General features: G+C 32.6%; 1 protein-coding gene and 1 pseudogene across 1 annotated transcript; both read right to left on the reverse strand.

Moving 5' to 3' along the window:
- Window positions 1–161: 161 nt before the first annotated feature.
- Window positions 162–3,714, reverse strand: LOC114715558 (protein FAR1-RELATED SEQUENCE 3-like; annotated as a pseudogene).
- A 3,679-nt stretch (window positions 3,715–7,393) lies between these two features.
- Window positions 7,394–15,371, reverse strand: LOC114715696 (AP2-like ethylene-responsive transcription factor At1g16060). Its single transcript, XM_028900570.1, has 7 exons — window positions 15,091–15,371; window positions 14,731–14,813; window positions 14,464–14,472; window positions 13,467–13,555; window positions 12,832–12,956; window positions 12,671–12,747; window positions 7,394–8,210 (listed from the first exon to the last, which is right to left on the reverse strand). The coding sequence occupies exons 1-7, from the start codon at window positions 15,369–15,371 to the stop codon at window positions 7,462–7,464; spliced, it is 1,413 nt and encodes a 470-aa protein (XP_028756403.1). The 3' UTR covers window positions 7,394–7,461.
- Window positions 15,372–18,794: the final 3,423 nt, after the last annotated feature.

Below are 18,794 nucleotides of genomic sequence, written 5' to 3' on the forward strand. Positions count from 1 at the left end.
GAGGACCACCATTGCGATAAATAGAAACAGAGCCACTAGGTTGATTAAGATCAGCAACAGGAAGCCCCATGTCATTAAGGTTAAAGCAATGCGACACTGGATCTTGCAACATAGATAAAGGGCTCTTCTTGCTATAATCTTCCTGACTACTCTTCCATTACCCTGAGCACTTGGAGTTCTGACTTTTGCAACGTTTCTTTTCAACACAGAAACCTTTTTCACGCCCTCTCTTAGAGCATTCATTGCGGCATTATAAGTTTCCGCTGCTACTGCTCCTTCTTCAGCAAGTTTAATGGCTTCACGAAATATACTGTTGAAACGCAGGGTGAGAGTTTCAATGGCGTGTGAATCTGCAATTTGATCATCTGATTGACTACTAATTTAGCGTTCCTTGTCCATCGCTTCAATATGTAGTGCGGTGGAAGCGTAAGAACATTTGTGACAGTAAATACAGTCAAAATATGCCGGCAAAGAAGGCCCGAGTATTCAACATCTGACAGCTGCAATTTGCTTTCAATTCAGAAGCATCTAAAGTTACCATGTATGCCTTGTGATCATGTTCATATTTTGCAACCCTGTATTTACTGACCACACACCATCACTCTCAATATTGTCAGCATATACACAAAAGTTTCCCCACCAGTTCCTCTTGAAACTTTAAGAAAATCTTCTTTGTGTATAGATTTGCAGCCTGTTGTTCCATTGGTGATGGAGTCTTCAACACAGGCGTGGTGCAAATTGTATCATAATCGGCTTCTTTTCTTTTTCCAGTGACTGTTCAAGAGCTCTTTCATACTGCTTAAAGAATAAAGGTAAGTTTGGTCTGTTGATTCACATGGCCATCAAAAAAGGAACTGACCCCATGGCTTGAAATAAGAGCAGCAGCAAAAAATGTGCCACGAAATAAACAGGGGCCCACTGTTTTGCGAGCATTAAACACTGCCTGAAGCCACTCATTTTTCTGAAGCTCATATTTATCTAGCAGAGATTTCCATGTTGATTCAAATTCCTCAACAGTCTCGGAGAAATTGATGCAGCTATACAGCTCTCCATAAAAAGAAGGATGAGCAAGGTAAACATGAGCTAATCTTTCTTGACCTTCCCTCAAAATGTGCCACTTGCAAATACAGTGGCGAGTTCCTGGAAAGGCCTGGGCAACAGCAGCTTGAATAGCTCTATCTTGGTCTGTGGTTATTGAAACAGGAGGTCGATCATTCATAGCAGATAGCCATGTCTTGAATAGCCAGGTAAAGGAAGACTCAGATTCATCCAAAAGTAATGCACAACCGAATAAAACCATTTGACCATGGTGATTGATTCCTGTAAAGGGAGCAAATGGGACTTGGTATTGATTTGGTCTATACATAGTATCAAAAACTACAGTATCACCAAAGTAGTTATAGGCTGCTCTTGACCTTGCATCAGCCCAAAACACATTCGTCATACGGTTCTCCTCATCAAGTTGTATAGCATAATAAAAACCAGGATTTTCTGCCTGCATTTTCTTAAAATAATTCAGAAGATTTTGAGCATCTCTTCCAAGGGTCCTATTTCGAGTAGGTCTTACATATGTTAAAGGACCATTGTTTCTGGATCGGTAACTTAGATCTACTGGAGAGGAACTCCTGACTACACGAGTTGGTTCATGAACTACACGATTCCCATCTGTTGAGATATAAGCATCACTAGTAGCATTGAATGTCTCGGATGCATTCCTTGTAGCACCAGCAAAATGCCTACGGGGTCGAAGGTGGCGTACCTTACTAGGGGAGGCTAGGGAATGGTTATGGTCCTCAACAAATTTTGTGACAATCCAGCTGTTGGCATCTTTTCTCTCTATTCTAAGCATTGCATTGCAACTTTCTATGTTCTTCCTTTTAAATACCTCCCTAGTACAAGAAAAGTCCCAAGTTACAATTGGACCATCAGGGTTTGTACGGCTGAACTGACCTGCATGGGTGCTAAAACCCTCTCGCCTTGCATATGCATCATAAAATGATCTTGCAGCATCTTCTGTTTCAAACAACATGCCCACTTGTGGTTTCATATCTGCGTCGCCACTATGATTAATTATTTCTCTTCCAGCCAGATTTACAGTTGCGTTCTGTCTCCGGCCCCTATGAGGTTCAAGTCTATCACTGCTTTCTCCATCATCCACTGCTTCAACATCCATGACAAGACAATGAATGATAAACTCACTTTTATGGTTTTCCTTGTGAGGACTACAAAATAGGCCTAATGCTCATCTTTCGGAAGGAATAATGGAAGTTGCCTGAATTATTTGCCTGTACAGGAGATTGATGAAGTGCACATCACTATCTTAAAAACTCGGATTATTTTTCATTCATATAATACAAGAAAGAAAGCAGAGCAAATATTGACTATGGGGAGAGCCATCAGAAGTATTGTAGATTGATAAATTGACAAGTATTAAATGCTAGGAAACCAATATGTCTCCCGCCCTATGGCTAAAACGGACATGGATTACATATATGATATATGCATAAATTAGCCTAATATTATAAGTATTCCAAGCCCAAAAAGGGCAGCCTTTCTTCTCAACAAAAAGGTGGTCTAATAGGCAAATTTATAAGTAAACCTAAGGAATAAACAAAATCAAGTAATATGCCATTAAAATCTTGAACAAGAACTTTAAGAAGCAAATATTTTACAAGTAAAAAATCCAGAAATTTTAATTAGAAGAGCATTTCCCAAAGACAATTGAAGTTCAACTAGAACAAAAACAAAAAAACCCTTCGTGGCAGGCCCATGAAAGCTTAATTTGGAGGTTCTGAGCTCAATGGCATGTAAACCTTCTCACCGGTAACAATTTTCTAATTAAGAAAATATATTAAAAAAATACAATGTTATCAACGAAAATAATGAGCCACAATAGGTAAAGCTTGACTGCTGATAGTTCATGACAATATTTCTTTTAAACAATGAAAAACGTTAATTACAGATGCAGGAAGAGTTGAAAGCTGAGACCAACATTGTACTAAGAAAATGCTAATCAGTGCTCAATCTGCAGGATGCAAAGTAATTGATCTACCCTATTTTTATAGACCTCAGAGGAAATTTTGAAAGCAATACATGCCCATTGTAGCTTCAAAAAACAAGCACCAAAAATTCAATTTGAGGACCAAACTTTTCTTTGGACAAAAGAAACCATTCAGAATACAACCCACAAAAACTACACTTGGCATAACGCAACTGACCCAACTCATGCATAGTTTCATACCTGACAATCCAGAGATAACGTTACCACAACAATTAAAAACTTATAAATTATGATTTCATCAGTAGGTCCTACACTTCCCCGAAAAAGGATAAAAGGCAATGTCATAACACACAAATGCTCCTCCATTCTCAAAACGCCAAGTTGTGCTATTTAGTTGTTAAAAAATAAACCAGAAGCAAGATGCGGCGAGCAAAATTCACCAACCTTGGAGCCAAGAGTCAAGCTGAGTCGAGTCGAACCAGGCATAGAGCTTGAGATTTTTCAATTATCGAAAACGGTGTCTTTTGGCACCAACTTCGCCTTCAAAAAGCACGTTTTGCGAATCCACGCGCGTTCATGGCTAGGGTTTTCCTGGCTCAGAGAAGGAAAAGCTAGAATTACGCGAGATACAGGCTGAGTGAGGCCGAGTCACCAGAACGAGTACGAGACCGGAAACGAAGAGCCAGAAGAAACCAACTCGGTTTGTCTGTTACTGTCAAATAAATTCCGTTTGGGTTGACACGTTCATTGATTAGTTTTACAATATCAAAGTGATGACATATATTTGTCAATTTAATCTGATTTATAATTATGGATTTTTTTTGTTGGCCAAAAAAAAAAATTATGGATTTTTTTAATTTTTGTCTTCAAATTGGGCCTGTATAAGCATGGGCCAAAACATAACCACAAGTATGGGCCCCTTATTGAGCCTGTTTGGATCAAGCCTCGAGTTTTCTTTTTCCATTTTTTCATATTGGTTTGTGGACATGAAGCCTCAAGGTTGACCAATGAAGGTTAAATCTAATAGAAAGAGTTAGTCTCTCATAATATAATAAATTAATATTTGAATTCTTATTGGGAGAAGTTTTCATATTTAGTACCTGACAATGCCTCAAATAGGATTGTCTCCAATAAGAAGATACCTATACTTTAGTCCCAAAAAAAACAAGAAGCCTCAAGGTTTTTTTTTTGGGCGGCAAAACTTTAAGGGTGTGTTTGAATTAGCATGGCAAAAGTGGTTTTTATTTCATCTGACTTTTACAAACATACGTTAAGATAAAAGTCAGTTAGTGTAATGTGATTTATGTTTGGATTGACTTTTATAAAAGTTAGTTTAATAAATTAAAACTTGTTTGGATTAGTAATAGAAAGTAAGTTCAGATATAAAATGACTGAAAAAATATCATTTTTTCTAAGATAATTTACCTAACTTATAAATTTATTTATAATATAGTAGTATGTATGAATATTTTAGAGGGATTACATAACATATAATGTAATCAAGTAATTTATTTAGCTTTTATAATCTTTTCAAATTAGTCGACTGAGCCTTATGTGAAGAACTTGGACAACATATCATATATATAATTTGATAAATTTAACAAAAATAATTAAATTATTAGTAAAAACAAATTAAATTATTGGATTAAGGTAGACCCACTTAAATGCCTTGATCTTTCTTTTCATTCTCATTTGCTTTCCCTCTCCATGATGACAGTTGCAAAAGCTCAAAATTTCAACCTTTCAAGCAAAAGTTGGTTGGACAAAAAGTTTATCCAAACAACTCAAAAACTCCAACTCACCCGCAAACTTTAGGGCCCGTTTGGTTCATCTCCATTGCAGGTTTACAATGATAATCCTTATTGTATTACCATAAATGACATTTTGGTTCAACTTACTAACAGTAAAAAAGATTACAACAGTAATATCAATTGCACATTTTTTTGTAATATCTATTTCTATGCGAGGGGCTATGAATGATCTTTGCAGGGTTGCAATCTCTCATAAATGTCCATTTTATCCTCTGTAATCAATGTGAAAACACAATATTTGCTCTTAAACGTTATCCATCTCCAAACTTTATCTTTTTATCTCCCTCACTCCATTACCATCATCACTCCCTCTCCTTCTCCCTTGTCTCTTTCCTCCATTATCATCACCTCCTCATACTACTTCACCTTTACCTCCAAATATGTCGATCCTTGTCCCCTCTCTCCAGATCTGTGCTGTTTTGGGTGCATCACATGTAGACCATAGCTAAAAGAGTTGATGAAGAAAGGGAATTGTTGTCGGCAGTGAGAGAACTCAAATGTAAACATAGCACAAAGTTGTGGAAGATGGACAATACACAAGGGTCGTCGTAGTGAGTGACAATGAATGTTGAAATGACATATGAGAACGGCATTGCGTCTAAGAGCTGAAAACGAAGAAGGCATCTGTATGGAGAAAAGCAAGGCTAATTTGGTTCTTTCCTTCTTGTTCAGTATAGTCTAATTATGGAGAGAAGAAAATTGAAAGTGTTTCAAATTGGAAAATTCAAGACAAAGCTGAAGCAAAAATGGAGGTGGGCTACGAGTTGTTAAAGAGGTGCTGTGACTTGCAAGGATTTGACAAAGGGGGATCAACAATTGTAGAAGAGGTGTAGGAGCATCATCTCTATTTGTACTTGTGATTGGGGGTATTCTAGACTTTTAATTTTTTTTTATTTGATTAAATATGAAAGATAATTGTCTTTGCCAAATCTTATTAATGACTTATCAAACATATTGATGGTATGGAATATTACATTACATCCCATTGCATTACGTTACCATCTATAAGCACTTAGTAATTGAACCAAACAGGATCTTAGTTTTGTCAATTTCAAGACACATTTGGTCCCTCCGATGGTGATCCAACCATGCGCTAAGTTTGGTTGTAGACTTGTCCAAAACACGATAATGATGTTAATGGCATTATAGTCCAACCATATAGAAACTCTTATAAATAAGAGATCATGAATTCGATCGCACCTATAATTTTAAGATTTTTTTTATATAAAAAAATTTAGATGTGTTGGGATCCGGAAGCTTATTAAGATTATAACATGCTTCCAAGCTCAAATGGCACTTATAAAACTTTTTATAGATTGCTTACCAACAAGGTATTTATATCGGCATCGTAATTCCTCCTTATGAAAGAACATTTTATTTCTCAAGCCCTATTATGAGAATAATATTATGAGTTTGAGAGAAAAGAAACTGGATTGATCAGTTTTTGAGAAAATCCATTCTTCAAAATCACTTTCTATTCAATACAAACCAGCCTATGATGAGTTGCTCTCTAGCGCCACCAGAGGGGAACAGACTTCTCTCTCTTTATGCGGCTTATTTGTCTCTCCTCACCTATGGGAGCATGGTCATCCAAAAACAGTAGTGCGTGTTATCTGGCGTCTTTTTGTCATGTTTTTCAAAGTTTTCATATATATGTGTGCATATATATTGGCGGAAAAATTTGCATCAAAATATGTGTACAAAATTCGCGGAGTACCTGTAATTGGCAAGTATTCCTCAGTTATTAATATAAAACATAATTAATTAATTTAAGTAAATTAAATGTTAATTAAATTAGTTAATATGAGATTTTTTCTAAAATATTCTAAACATCTTCCTTAATTTTTTTCTTCTCCTACCTGATTATTGTTGAAAAAATATTAACACGGTTAGTTTTAAAAAAATTGATAAATATGTCGAATAGGACTTACATATGTGACTGACATCAACTCTTAATTGCATCTTATATTAAGAACTGGAAGAGTATAAAAGTTAGGAAAATTTTCGAAAAATTGCACACCACTTAAATTTCAAAGTATCAAATGAGTCTTGTTTTTTTTTTTATAGTTTAATAACAATTACCTACACTTAAAACATTTTTGTAGGTTTTTTATTTAGAATTTTAAAATTAAAGTGCTACTTTTTGAAAAAAAAAATCTTAAAATTTATTAGATTCTTCTATATCAAAGTAGGATTTTTTCCCCTAATTTTTTAAAGTATCTATTAAATAAAAGAGTTTTTTTGGCCAAAAAATAAAAGATTAATCTTTTCAGGTTGAGGGCAGTTAAGGTAAAATTATTCTTTTAAAAACTGAGATCTCCACAAGTTAAATAATTCAAAGTTTCCCACGAATATTAAGCAACTATAAGAGCAGAACCAAAGTTGTTAACCAAAGATGAATGAATGTCTTTCCATTCAAGTAAGTAACTTCACAGTTCTTATGACTAATTTTGACAATAAATTTAAAATTTAAACTAAAAAAAAGGGAAAAAGAAAAAAAAAAAAAGAACGAAAAAAAGTTTGTATGGATGGATTAAGGCAAAGCCATGAAGAACGCTGCACAATTCACCAACACCTATCACAAAAACACACAACAAATCAAGGCAGATCCAACAATGTCTCCATCAATCCACCCACCTCAAAGATCGATCATGAAGTATAATCGGAACAAGAAATCGAAGAGTTTGGTGACCAAGAAGCAGATTTTGCGGAACATAGCAACTTCTTCTCTTGCCCACAATCATAATCACCCGCCATCATCCTCCTTGAATCCGCCATCGCCAGATCTCCACAGCTCGGGCTGCTCAAAATCGCGTCCAGGTTGAAATCGGCCTCCTCGGGATCTGGCCTGAATAGAAATCCAATGTCGTCGTCGAATCTTCGTGCGCCATCACCGAACGCGCTCAGTAGGTCGACGTCAGGAAGATCTGGAACCCTAAACTGCGAGAATCCGTCGTCGTCCATGAATATCCATGGAAGCTCCTGTTCATCGGCGGTCGTAGTAGGCTCCACAGGAGCAATCGGAACGGATTCTTCGTTCGGTGGAGAGATCTGAATAGGGTGAATTTGAGGATTTTCTGGTTCGATTTCTTGGTCTTGTAGCTGCTGTTGTGGTGGTTGCTTCTGATTCTGCAGATTTTCTGACTCGGAGGAGGAGCAGGGGGAAGAGGATGAATGGGGAGGTGCTTCTTCTTCTTCTTCTTCTTCATATTCATCTTCTTCCACTTGTGATGGTATTGTGATTACAGTTTGAACTTGCTGGGATTCGCCATTGTTGTTCTGGTTGATGAGGGTGATCTTGTCAATGTATCTGCTAATGTCGAAATTGGTCACCGCATTTGCGCCTCTGTATTGGATAGCTGCCAAGTCGTAAGCTGTGGCTGCTTCCTCTTGAGTACCTGAAGATTATTGGGAATCAAAAGTAATTAATTAGAATTAGATTAAATTAATTAATTCTTTTTTTCCTAATTTAGGACATGAACTTAGCTAATCACATGCAATATCCTCATGAACAATGAACAGTATCAAAATAATTAATTAAGGGGAAAAAAGCTCATCAGAATCTATACCCCATAATTTATGTTCCATGTTTACTAAAGATGTCACATGATTAGCCAATTTTTGATACACTGTCACGTGATTATCACTCTTGGAGTAACTCAAAGGTTCATAAAAAGGCCTTTGTGATGTCACGGGTTAAAGCTGCGTGGGTCAGTATGTGAGCGTGGGAGGGTAACAATAAGGCAACATATAATAGAAGAAAAAGAGGGAAAAAAAAGCCTTTAAAGTTTAATATGAAAGTCTTTACAATTTTGTCTAATTTTTAATCAAGTTTATAGAGTTTTTTTAAACTAAGTATTTACAGTTTCGTTACATTTTAATGTATAGTTTTTTTCCAATCAAGTCACACATCAAAGAAGAAGGGAAAAAAAAGAAAATTTAATCTGCAAATCTCTATAATTTTATTTATTTCTTAATTGGATCCCTATAGTTTTTATCTTTTTTATCAAAGTTTTATAATTTTACTAATTTTTACCCAAATTCTTATAATTTTTTCTTCTTTTTATGAGGTTCTTGTATAGTTTTACTTGATTTTTAATCAGGTCCATCAAGTAACTCGTTAAAAGGAATAGACCTGATTAAATATTAGTATGAGGATCTAACAAAAAAAGTACAGAAACTTAATTAAAAATTATATGGAACTATAGGAATTTGCAGATTAATTTTAAAAAAAATAATTTGTGACTATTTAATGAGTTAGTTAAACCCAAAAATAAACAACTAAAGAAAAAAGATAAGATATACAGAAAAGTATCTGAGAAAGCTGAACTTTACGTACTATGGCAGAGAAAATGATAAAGATTAGCAGCAACAAAAAGTAGTAATTAAATATGTGGTTAAAGACTGATATAATAAATTAAGCACAGAAAAAGGAACAAAAAAGATGACTTTAGGATGCAGTATCAAAGAAAGTAAACCATTATGTGCGATGGGAAGGATTAGAAATCACGTGCCCACCGGGTGTGTTTGTTAGAGGCAAGTGTTGTTGATCTAATCTCTTTTTCTTCAAAATCTCCGTATCTTTCAGTTAAATACGCCATTGATCCGACTGGCCCACAATTATTTTCTTTTTTTTACAAAAAAAAATACTGAACAGATTTCTTTTTTTTTTTTTTTGGACAGAAGAACAGATTCCTTTGGACTGACGCTTTGGAAGGATATCGTAGACAGGGATATTTAGGTAAGAAAAACTATAGTTTCAGAAGTGTTTTTACAGTATATGAAGTAAATATGTAAAGGAGTTTGTCTCGATTTACGAAAAAGTACTTCTAAGAAGTGATTATAGAGTGTTCCAAACATCCCGTGGACTGCGTGTAGATTAAAATTGAATCTTGTGATCTTGTTCCCCCGCCCCACACACACACATATATATAGAGGGGGAGAGAGAGAGAGGATGGGGTATAATCCAGTTCAAATTTTGCTCCGCAACATTTCTCTTCTTTCATATATTGTTAATTTTTTTTTTTAAAAAAATCGTCTTTTAATTTTATAATTTTAATTCAATTACAAGTTATAACTTAGTTTTGGGAGTTTAGCATACCCTTCAAGTTTTGATGGTTAATTTGTTAATTGTTAATCCCTAAACTTTAAAATATTATCTAGTCACTAGTAGTTAAGATTCGATTAAATATCAAGGATTGGGTTGTAATTAAATCAAAACTATACATACTAAATAGTTAATTTTTTTTAATTGTATCATACTCAATATAATTATCGAATATAAGAGATTATAGCTATGAATTATAAACACCATTAAAAAAAATAAGAAGATAATCCATTTCTCAATCTTTATGAAACATGCATTTTCAAGAAAGAAGTAAGAAGTCAAGGATATGTTGTATCCTCCAACATATGCAAAACCACCGGCTTTTATGGGTTTAGGGCTAATTGTCAAATGTTGGGTTGGTGTTAAGCCAACTAACAGGGCATCAATCTTGATTAACTCTAATAAAAAATTGTTTTCATAAATAAATATATATTTTTGCAGAAAATAATTTGAAGATTAAAATATGAAGAAAATAGTTTAAAAACTCATCTTTCAGAAGGTACTATTTGAAAGAAAATAAATAAGGGAACCGACTTAACATATTTTCTTTTACATGCTTGAAATAATTTGTAGGAAGAATCACAAAATTCACACCAGCAACAGTAGCTCTAAAATTCAAAGGAAAATATATAATATTTCAATAAGCACATATTAATGAAATTCAAATAAATCAAAATTACGAATAACAAAATAATAGAAAAAAAGTCTTCAAGAAAACTCAATTGACAATAGAATCATAGGGAAGCAAAAAAAATTCAATAAATAATTTTATTTTTGTGCTAATGATCCATGACCCAATCACCAAGACAAAGGGGGTAAAAAATAAGAATTAAATAACTAATTTATAGATATTAAAAAACTTAGTTATTTGTAATAAATTGATATTGCCTTTCTTAACTCCTATTTATCATGTGTATTACAATAATGGAACTACCACCCGATGAAAAGTAATTATCATAAAGAGTACTTAAAAGAAAAATGAATGAATATTGAAAACAAAGTAAATTGAAATTTTATATTTAGAACTAAATTAAATCTTCAATTAACTCTTATATTAAGAATCGGAAGTGGTAGAATCCAAACTCTCACCTGCTTATTAAAATTTTAAAAAAAAATGGTTGCATGCAAGAAGGTATTAATATCTCAAATAAGATTAATCTCACACCCAAAAATGTAGAGATACTTTAGAAAAAATTTAATATTTGAGATTTGGCATCAATATTCCATAGCTTTAATTAAATCCTGATCTCTACACATAACTCCCTCGCGGTGGCCACTTTGAACACATTGGATCCATTAATAAAAGGGGGGGAAGGCACATGATTTTGCTACTTTCAGCATTAACTCTCATACCCCCCCCCCCAAAAAAATTAATTACAATCTGGTCAAAGTAGAGATTTGTGCATGTGGACCAAAGTGGTCCCCACAAAATTTTTAATACACCAAACATTATTGATTGTATAGTGTGTGCAACACATTGATGCAATAAAGTTTGAGTCGTTAATTTGTTTTGTGTGAATGTCTTTGAAATGTTGTGTTTCATATATAGTACTTGTCTAATCTATAAGTCACTTTTAATATGTTTTATATGGATTAAGAAAAATTTTAAACTTCTATAACTCTCATTTAAAATTTAATAATTTTTCAACTTTATACCTATTTAATATATAGTACTCCTCCGGTCCTTAATATAAGACCCATTTAACTAATTTGATTAGATTAAGGAAGTTAGGTAAGTTAGTTAATTATAAGAAAAGTGACACATTTTTCCTAAAACCATAATCATCTTCTTAATACTCCTCCTTCTTTTACTTGATTGTAGTTGAATATTTATAGGGGTATTTAGAGAAAATTGATAAATATGAAAAATGGGTCTTATATTAGAACCAAAACCAACTCAAGAATTGGGTCATATATTAAGAACTGGAGGAGTATATCTTATGAAAACAAAGTCAATATAATAATAAATAAAAAGTAAAATTATATATTTATATAAAAAATGTCTCTTATTACCTTATAAATAGGAATACAAATTTTCTATTATCCTTATAAGTAGACTAGAGGAGTATAATTGGAACGGACTTGAGGCGTTATTCTGTGCATGCACCTAAAATATTTAATGGCGTTTGAGGTTTCCATTAATTTGTGTCGAAAATGTTATTAAATGAGATGGGGGACCAAATGCTTATTAATAAACTAAGATATTGTTGGATTCCAATCTAGGAAGGTATGATTCAATGAGATATCAGAAAATATTAAAATTTGAAGCTTTGTGGTTGGGCAAAAACAAAAGCTTTGTGTTGTATGATACCACTCAAATCCTTAATATAAGTCACTTGTAACATATTCTCGTATGCTAAAAAATAAATTAAATTAACAAAATTTTCTAACATTTTCTTTATTTTCTCTCTACATTTATTTTTTTTAAAAAAAAAACAATGGCTAAGCAATAAAGAGGATTTACCATACTTATACAATCTAGCTAGGTGTCTTAAACTTCGTAACCTTTAGATATAATTAAAAGCATAGTCTCCTATATTAGTTTGGTGAATTTAAAATTTCAATCTCAAAATACTTAAGGAAGAGTAAGTCCAAATAATTTATCTTAAAATTTATTTTTAAAAAACAAGACAATTGTAAAATACTACCTCTAGTCCTATTTATAACATATTGTTTATAAATTACAAACAAATTCTTATAAATAGAACCGGAGGTAGTAAGTTTTATGAGACGAAATAGAATGAAACTTACTGTATGTACCCAAGTAGAGATACTTGTTGCCTAATACTCTTCCAATCCGAGCTTCCCATCGACCATTATGGTGATGCCTATTCAAATCAAATAAATTTTTTGCATTAGATTAATGTTTAATATTAACCAAAGTTAAAGTCTTGTGTCGCATATATACTGACCTAGCTACTCCTCGATACTTAGAAACCCCTCTAGAAAATCCACTGCTTTGCCGTCGCAGTGAAGCTAAGTACTCTTCTTTTGTGACCTTCTCCATTTCCTCAAGCTCCTTCGTATACATTTCTATCTGCACAATTCATTAATAAAATGCAAAATTAATTCATTCATGTCATTAAGTTAAATTAAAATATCATTGATATCATAATCACAAATATTCTTCTTTCATTTTAGTCGCCCGCATTTGAACCCCAAAGGCACAAGTCAGCTGGTGATAATTACAAATTGTTTTTGCAATTAACCTAAGTTAAACATCAAGTTTTATTAAAAGTACTCATGAGAACTCAAACATGGGAACCTTATAAGTATTTATTTAAAATAAATTCCTGGCCCTTTGTATTTCTGAAGCTTTAGGCTAGACAGCTTTGTGAATAGTGCAGTTTGCAGTACTGGTTTTTATACTGATAGTGATAATTTAAGCATAAAGTATGGAATTTGTTGTTTTGACTTATGAAAAAAAAAAGTATGGAATTTTGACAAAATATGGGCAAATGTGCCCGATTAATTTAAATTAAATAAACACTGGTATGATGGTAAACATTGTAACATGTGCTTCAAAAAGAGAAATAAATTAATGTACCGGGAAATTCAATGTTGAATCTCTTCCCCAGTATTTAAGAGCAGCAAGATCATAGGTTCTCGCAGCAGCTTCTTCATTATCATAAGCCCCTGTAGATATTAAAGAAAAAAATAAGAATTTTGATGGGAGAATAAGACCAGTGACCAACTCTAAAAATGATAATATAATTAATTGATTATTCCGAAATTTCTGGTAATTTTTTGAAACATTAATTTAGAACAGTGAGTTAGCCAAAAAAAGGGAACAGTGGGAAGTGATAATTCACTTAAGACAAAATATTTATTTTGAAACTCCAAAGGCTTTGTCGCACTTCATCATTTTTTTTTTGGGGTATGATTTTAATATATCTGACAGTATGATTTAGTTATAATTTTAATATTTCCTACGTAATAAAAATAATGAAAATAATCTGCAAAGTTGGAAGAAATTTTCTTAAGTATTTATAAATTTCCAATGGAGCAAGAGCGGCACGGGTACAAGCAGAGGGATTTAAACATAATTTATCTCTCGTAAATATAAATTCGATTTGGCTATTCTATACCAGCATACATACAGCACCATTGAATTTTAAACCGTGAACAGGTATTTCTTAACGTAGCAAATTAAAATGTTTGATTTTTTTGTTCAAATGAGTAAATAATGAGAGAAAAATAAGGCGTCAAATGAAATAAATCTTTTTTAAACTCTACAATTTATAAATAATCTTTATTTTCAAGCTGGTCTAAAATGAGTCATAATCTAATCTAAACAAATATCGAAAATGAGTCAACTTCTATTACAGCTTCACTACATTCTAAAAGTATGGCTCTCTAATGGTTGAGGCTACCTGACATAATCCCAAATTGGAAAATTCATTAAGTTTTGTTTGTCAGAAAAATAGTATGTACATGATTTAAAATTCAGCATTTGGCTTTTTTTAAAACTTATTTTCTTGAAAATCTAATAATAAATTTTGAGAAATGAGAAGAGCATGAGATCCGAGAACATGAAGACTTACCCAAATAAACTAAGGCAGCGACAAAAAGGTGTATGTGAACGTTGGCATTGACAGAGAAAACACATCACAGTCAGAAAACACAACATAATAATAATAACACCGTAAAAAAAACAAATAAATTAATTAACAAAGGTATTAGATCTCCTTGATTTTCCCTCACAAGTTTTCTTTATTTTAATAATCAAAACCTCCCCATTTTTTAATTAAATAAAACAGAAAAAATCCCTTTTTATAATTTAAAAAAAAAAGAAGAAGAAGAAGAAGTACCTTGTCGTCCCTTCTTGTTCTGGAGATTGTTCCAGCAACTCTTATCCCAGAGATGAGCTTCGAACCTCCCAGTCCATCGATGCCTACGGATCAAAATCACAAATTCCTCAAATGTATTCTCACATGCAAATACAAATTCAAAATCCACTTCATTGAACACACCAGAAAAAGGAAAAAATTCAAAACGTTTCGTTCATTTCATGAACAAGCAACGGCAATTGTCTCTTTCTTCCACAATCAATCTCGATTCAGTACAGTCCAAAACCGAAAAATCTCGATCCAGTCAAACCACTCAGCAATTAATTCTCACTATATCGATCCAAGAACACAGAGAAACGCGACGATTAGTTAGTTACTCACCTGGTGACTCCTCTGTAAACGGAACTTCGTCCGCCATTAATGGCGGAAGACCTCGACCTTATAGCTCTCACCGTATTCGACCTATTATCACCATCATCACCATTGCCGTTACCGTTACCGTTACCACGACCAGTCCTTCTGGCACGCTTATTACTCGCTCTGCCCCGCGCTTCCGTCTGATCAGGATTCTGAAACTCGAGAGAAGAAGACGAAGAAGAAGAAGAAGGCGACGGAGATGAAGAAGAGCAGGAAGAAGAAGAAGCACTGGAAGACCTCTTCATGACTGTATGTGAGAAAGAGGGGGAGAGAGAGAGAGAGAGAGAGGAAGAAGAACACAATGCGATGATGGTTTGTGTGTGTATTTGTAGGAGCAGAGAAGCAGAGTACAGTTTATTTTGGTAACCTAAAGTTGTTTACCAAATGCGAGAGAGAAGCCGAATTAAAAAATAAAAAAAAGAAAAAGGAGGAGGCGAATTGAAGGTTGAAGGCGATTTGGAGAATAAAAGGGGGTAAATGTATGTGAATTGTGAGTGGGGGATGGGTTATTAACCAGGATGGGTTGAAGTAGGAGTTTGGGTTAACTAACTGTGGTTAGTCAAGGAGGGGTTGAGTTATTACACTTGGCTTAAGGGAGCAGCCATGCTACCAATGAGAGCGAGTTTTTTCTCCAGTTGCTTCGCTTTGCTTCCGTTCCTTAGGAACCTTCCTGTCTCTATTTGGCGCCGTGTTAATAATATCTTAGGGGGTGGTTTTTCGGCGCATTGAGTTGCACGAGTCATGAAAATGTGCATCAGCAATAACAAGCCTTGATGTGTCGCACCGGGGAAAAAAAAAAAAAAAAAAAGAGAGAGACACAAAAATTGGGCTATAATTGGTTCCTTGTCTTGAAAATAATTTTTTACTTTTAAAAAGTAAAAAATTATTTAGTAATTTATTTTTAATTGGTTGTTTTAAAAAACAGAAAATAGTGATATGTTTTTAAAAACTACAAAATCAAAAAAAAAATTAGATTTTTTTTGTTTTTGTTTTTTATTTTTGTTTTAAAAAAATAGAAAAATTTTATCCTTTTCTTAACCACCGCCCACCAGTGTCACCACTGGCAATGGCCACCGTCCGCCAAATGTGTGCTTTTTATATATTTTTTACAAATAGGATTTTTTTAAATAATTATCCAAATAGATTTTTTTTGGCTTTTATTCTTAAAATTTGTTTTAAAAAATATAAAATTGTTTTGAGAACAAAAAACGAAAACAAACGAACACTTTGTATTTCTTTTTTTTTTTATCATTCTGGTTTTATTTATAAGGCAGATTGTGAAGAATTATTTTGATGCTAATTATAAGTTATGTCCTTAATTTTCTATCATTAGTTCTTTTTGTCCCTTGTAAAATGTTTGTGTATGTTATTTAATTTTTAAAGTATGTATATTTAATAGGAACGAAGTTGAGAATTTATTAAATTATTAGACCAAGTTAATGAGCTTTAAGACATTCTTTCATTTTTATATATACGTTTAAATTTGAGACGGTATAAGATACGAATAACCCAATTATATAAGTTAAAAAATTGGTTAAAATTTTAAATTTAATTTTTTTTTGGCTGCAGTTAAGGCTAATAAATATGTATAAAAAACAATTTATTTTATAAAAGTACCTTTATATATAGAGAGATGGTGAGTAAATAGATAATTAATGCAATAAAACTAACTAATAATTAAGAGGGGCATAATAAAAAATAATACTAAAAATTTTAATAGACCATTAGACATGTCATTTAAAAAAAAAAACTTATACATGGGATTGGAGAGCATATCATTTTTTTTTTCTACAGAGAATATTATTTTGTTTGATTTGCATGTTTTAATGATGGAATGCAAGAATTAATATATCATTACACGAAAATATCCTATTTAAAAAAATCCATCAAAAATTTTTTAATTAAAAAAAAATCCACTCGTCATTCTCTGTTCTTGATTTATTGTTTAGATAGAGCTCATTAATAATTCAAGATCACCCCAACCAACCCGTCATTTAATTCAGAACACATACATTACATACATAGGATGGCAATATATATATTTATATAGATGCTTTAAATTCTTGATTAAGGATGATCTAAATTCAGCAGGCTAAATTTAAAATGTAGGAATTGAGTTTCGATTACAAAATTTTAATTTGCTTCCTATTGATTTGAATCATGCAGATCACAAAATCTTTTTTTCTTATTGAGTTTATATTTTTGAACAAGTTAAGGTCTTCACTCTTTTGGATTAAATAATCCAAACTTTATGTGGTGGACTATGGCTTATAATTCTTGTAAAAAACAAGAGTATTTAACATTTTGTCAAAATTTTATTCTCATTCTTTAAAAGAAAAAAAATTAACTAGCCCTCACCTGTTAAGCTGATTGTTTAGGATTGGGCCTTGTGTATCAAGTTCATTAACACGATATCTAAGGGTATGTTTAGCTCAATGAGAAAAAAGGGAGGGGAGGGATTTTAATGGAGGGAAGGGGAGGGGAGGAGAGTGGAAGGATTTTAATATTATCTTGTCTGGATTTATAAAAAAAGAGGGGAGGAAAAATATTTAATATGGACAATTTTACTCTTATTTTATTTAAGATATGGTATAATGGTCACAACATTACAAAATATAGACATATTGATTACATATGGTAAATATGGACATAATTTACAACATGACAAAATATTACATTTTCCTCCAAATCCTCACACTTTTGGAAGGGAGGTTGAGGAGGGGAGGGGAGGAAAATTTTAAAAATTTCCTCCTAAAATTTGTATGTTCAAACAACGAAAAATGATTAAATTCCTCCTCTCTTTCCCCTTCCTCCCAAATCCCTCGTATCAATCACATCCTAAGTAAATGTACGAGGATTTATAGGTTCATCTATCTACATAGTATCACCTAGAAGAAGCTAGATCAAATGCTTTAGTTTGTTTTTGATTTGAGCCTGATCCTCTATCTAAAATCTTTTACGCCAAAAAGAAATATATGGAAGATTGAGGGAAGGACGGTGGCATTCCCATGCTTTGTCCCTGTTCACAGAAGAAGGAGAGGAAGAAAGCGACAGATTCCTATGAGGTTTGATGGATAACTTACAACAAGTGTGAGGGTATAATAGTCACAAAAAGTTCGTTTACCATAAAGCTGTCATTTTCCATTGGCGGTGGTGATGGAACAAGGTTTACCAAGTTTAATAATCCAACCATTCTTTTTTTATTAAAAAAAATCTTTTCAATACTAGTATTTCTAAATATAAAAAATAAATTATTTTTTATGAAATTTTAAATTGATTTTTATATTTTTATACTCATTAAATATATACTATTTATTATCTCTTTGCAATAAATTTCTACTCATAATTATCTTTTATATACTCTCTTTATAAACAAGGCTATAATTAAAAATATATATACATCTTATATAGTTATTACTTTTAACTAAATTTAATTAATATTTTGTGATAATTATTTCTTATAATAAGGAATGGAAGGAGTGTAATTTTTTGTCTTTCCAATAAAAGGCATATTATGCGCCAAACTACAAAGGTGTTAAATTTCTCCCTTAGGCGTGCACCTCTTCTTATACTTCTTCTGCTTCTATATATAAAATATAGATAATCAAGTTATATAAATTTAAAAGTTATTTTCGAAAATGTTCAAATATGAATCACTAACGCAATAG

The sequence above is a fragment of the Neltuma alba genome, unplaced genomic scaffold (assembly GCF_004799145.2).
Source record: "Neltuma alba isolate B1F8T4 unplaced genomic scaffold, ASM479914v2 tig00002026_pilon, whole genome shotgun sequence".
NCBI classification, from domain to species: Eukaryota; Viridiplantae; Streptophyta; class Magnoliopsida; order Fabales; family Fabaceae; genus Neltuma; species Neltuma alba.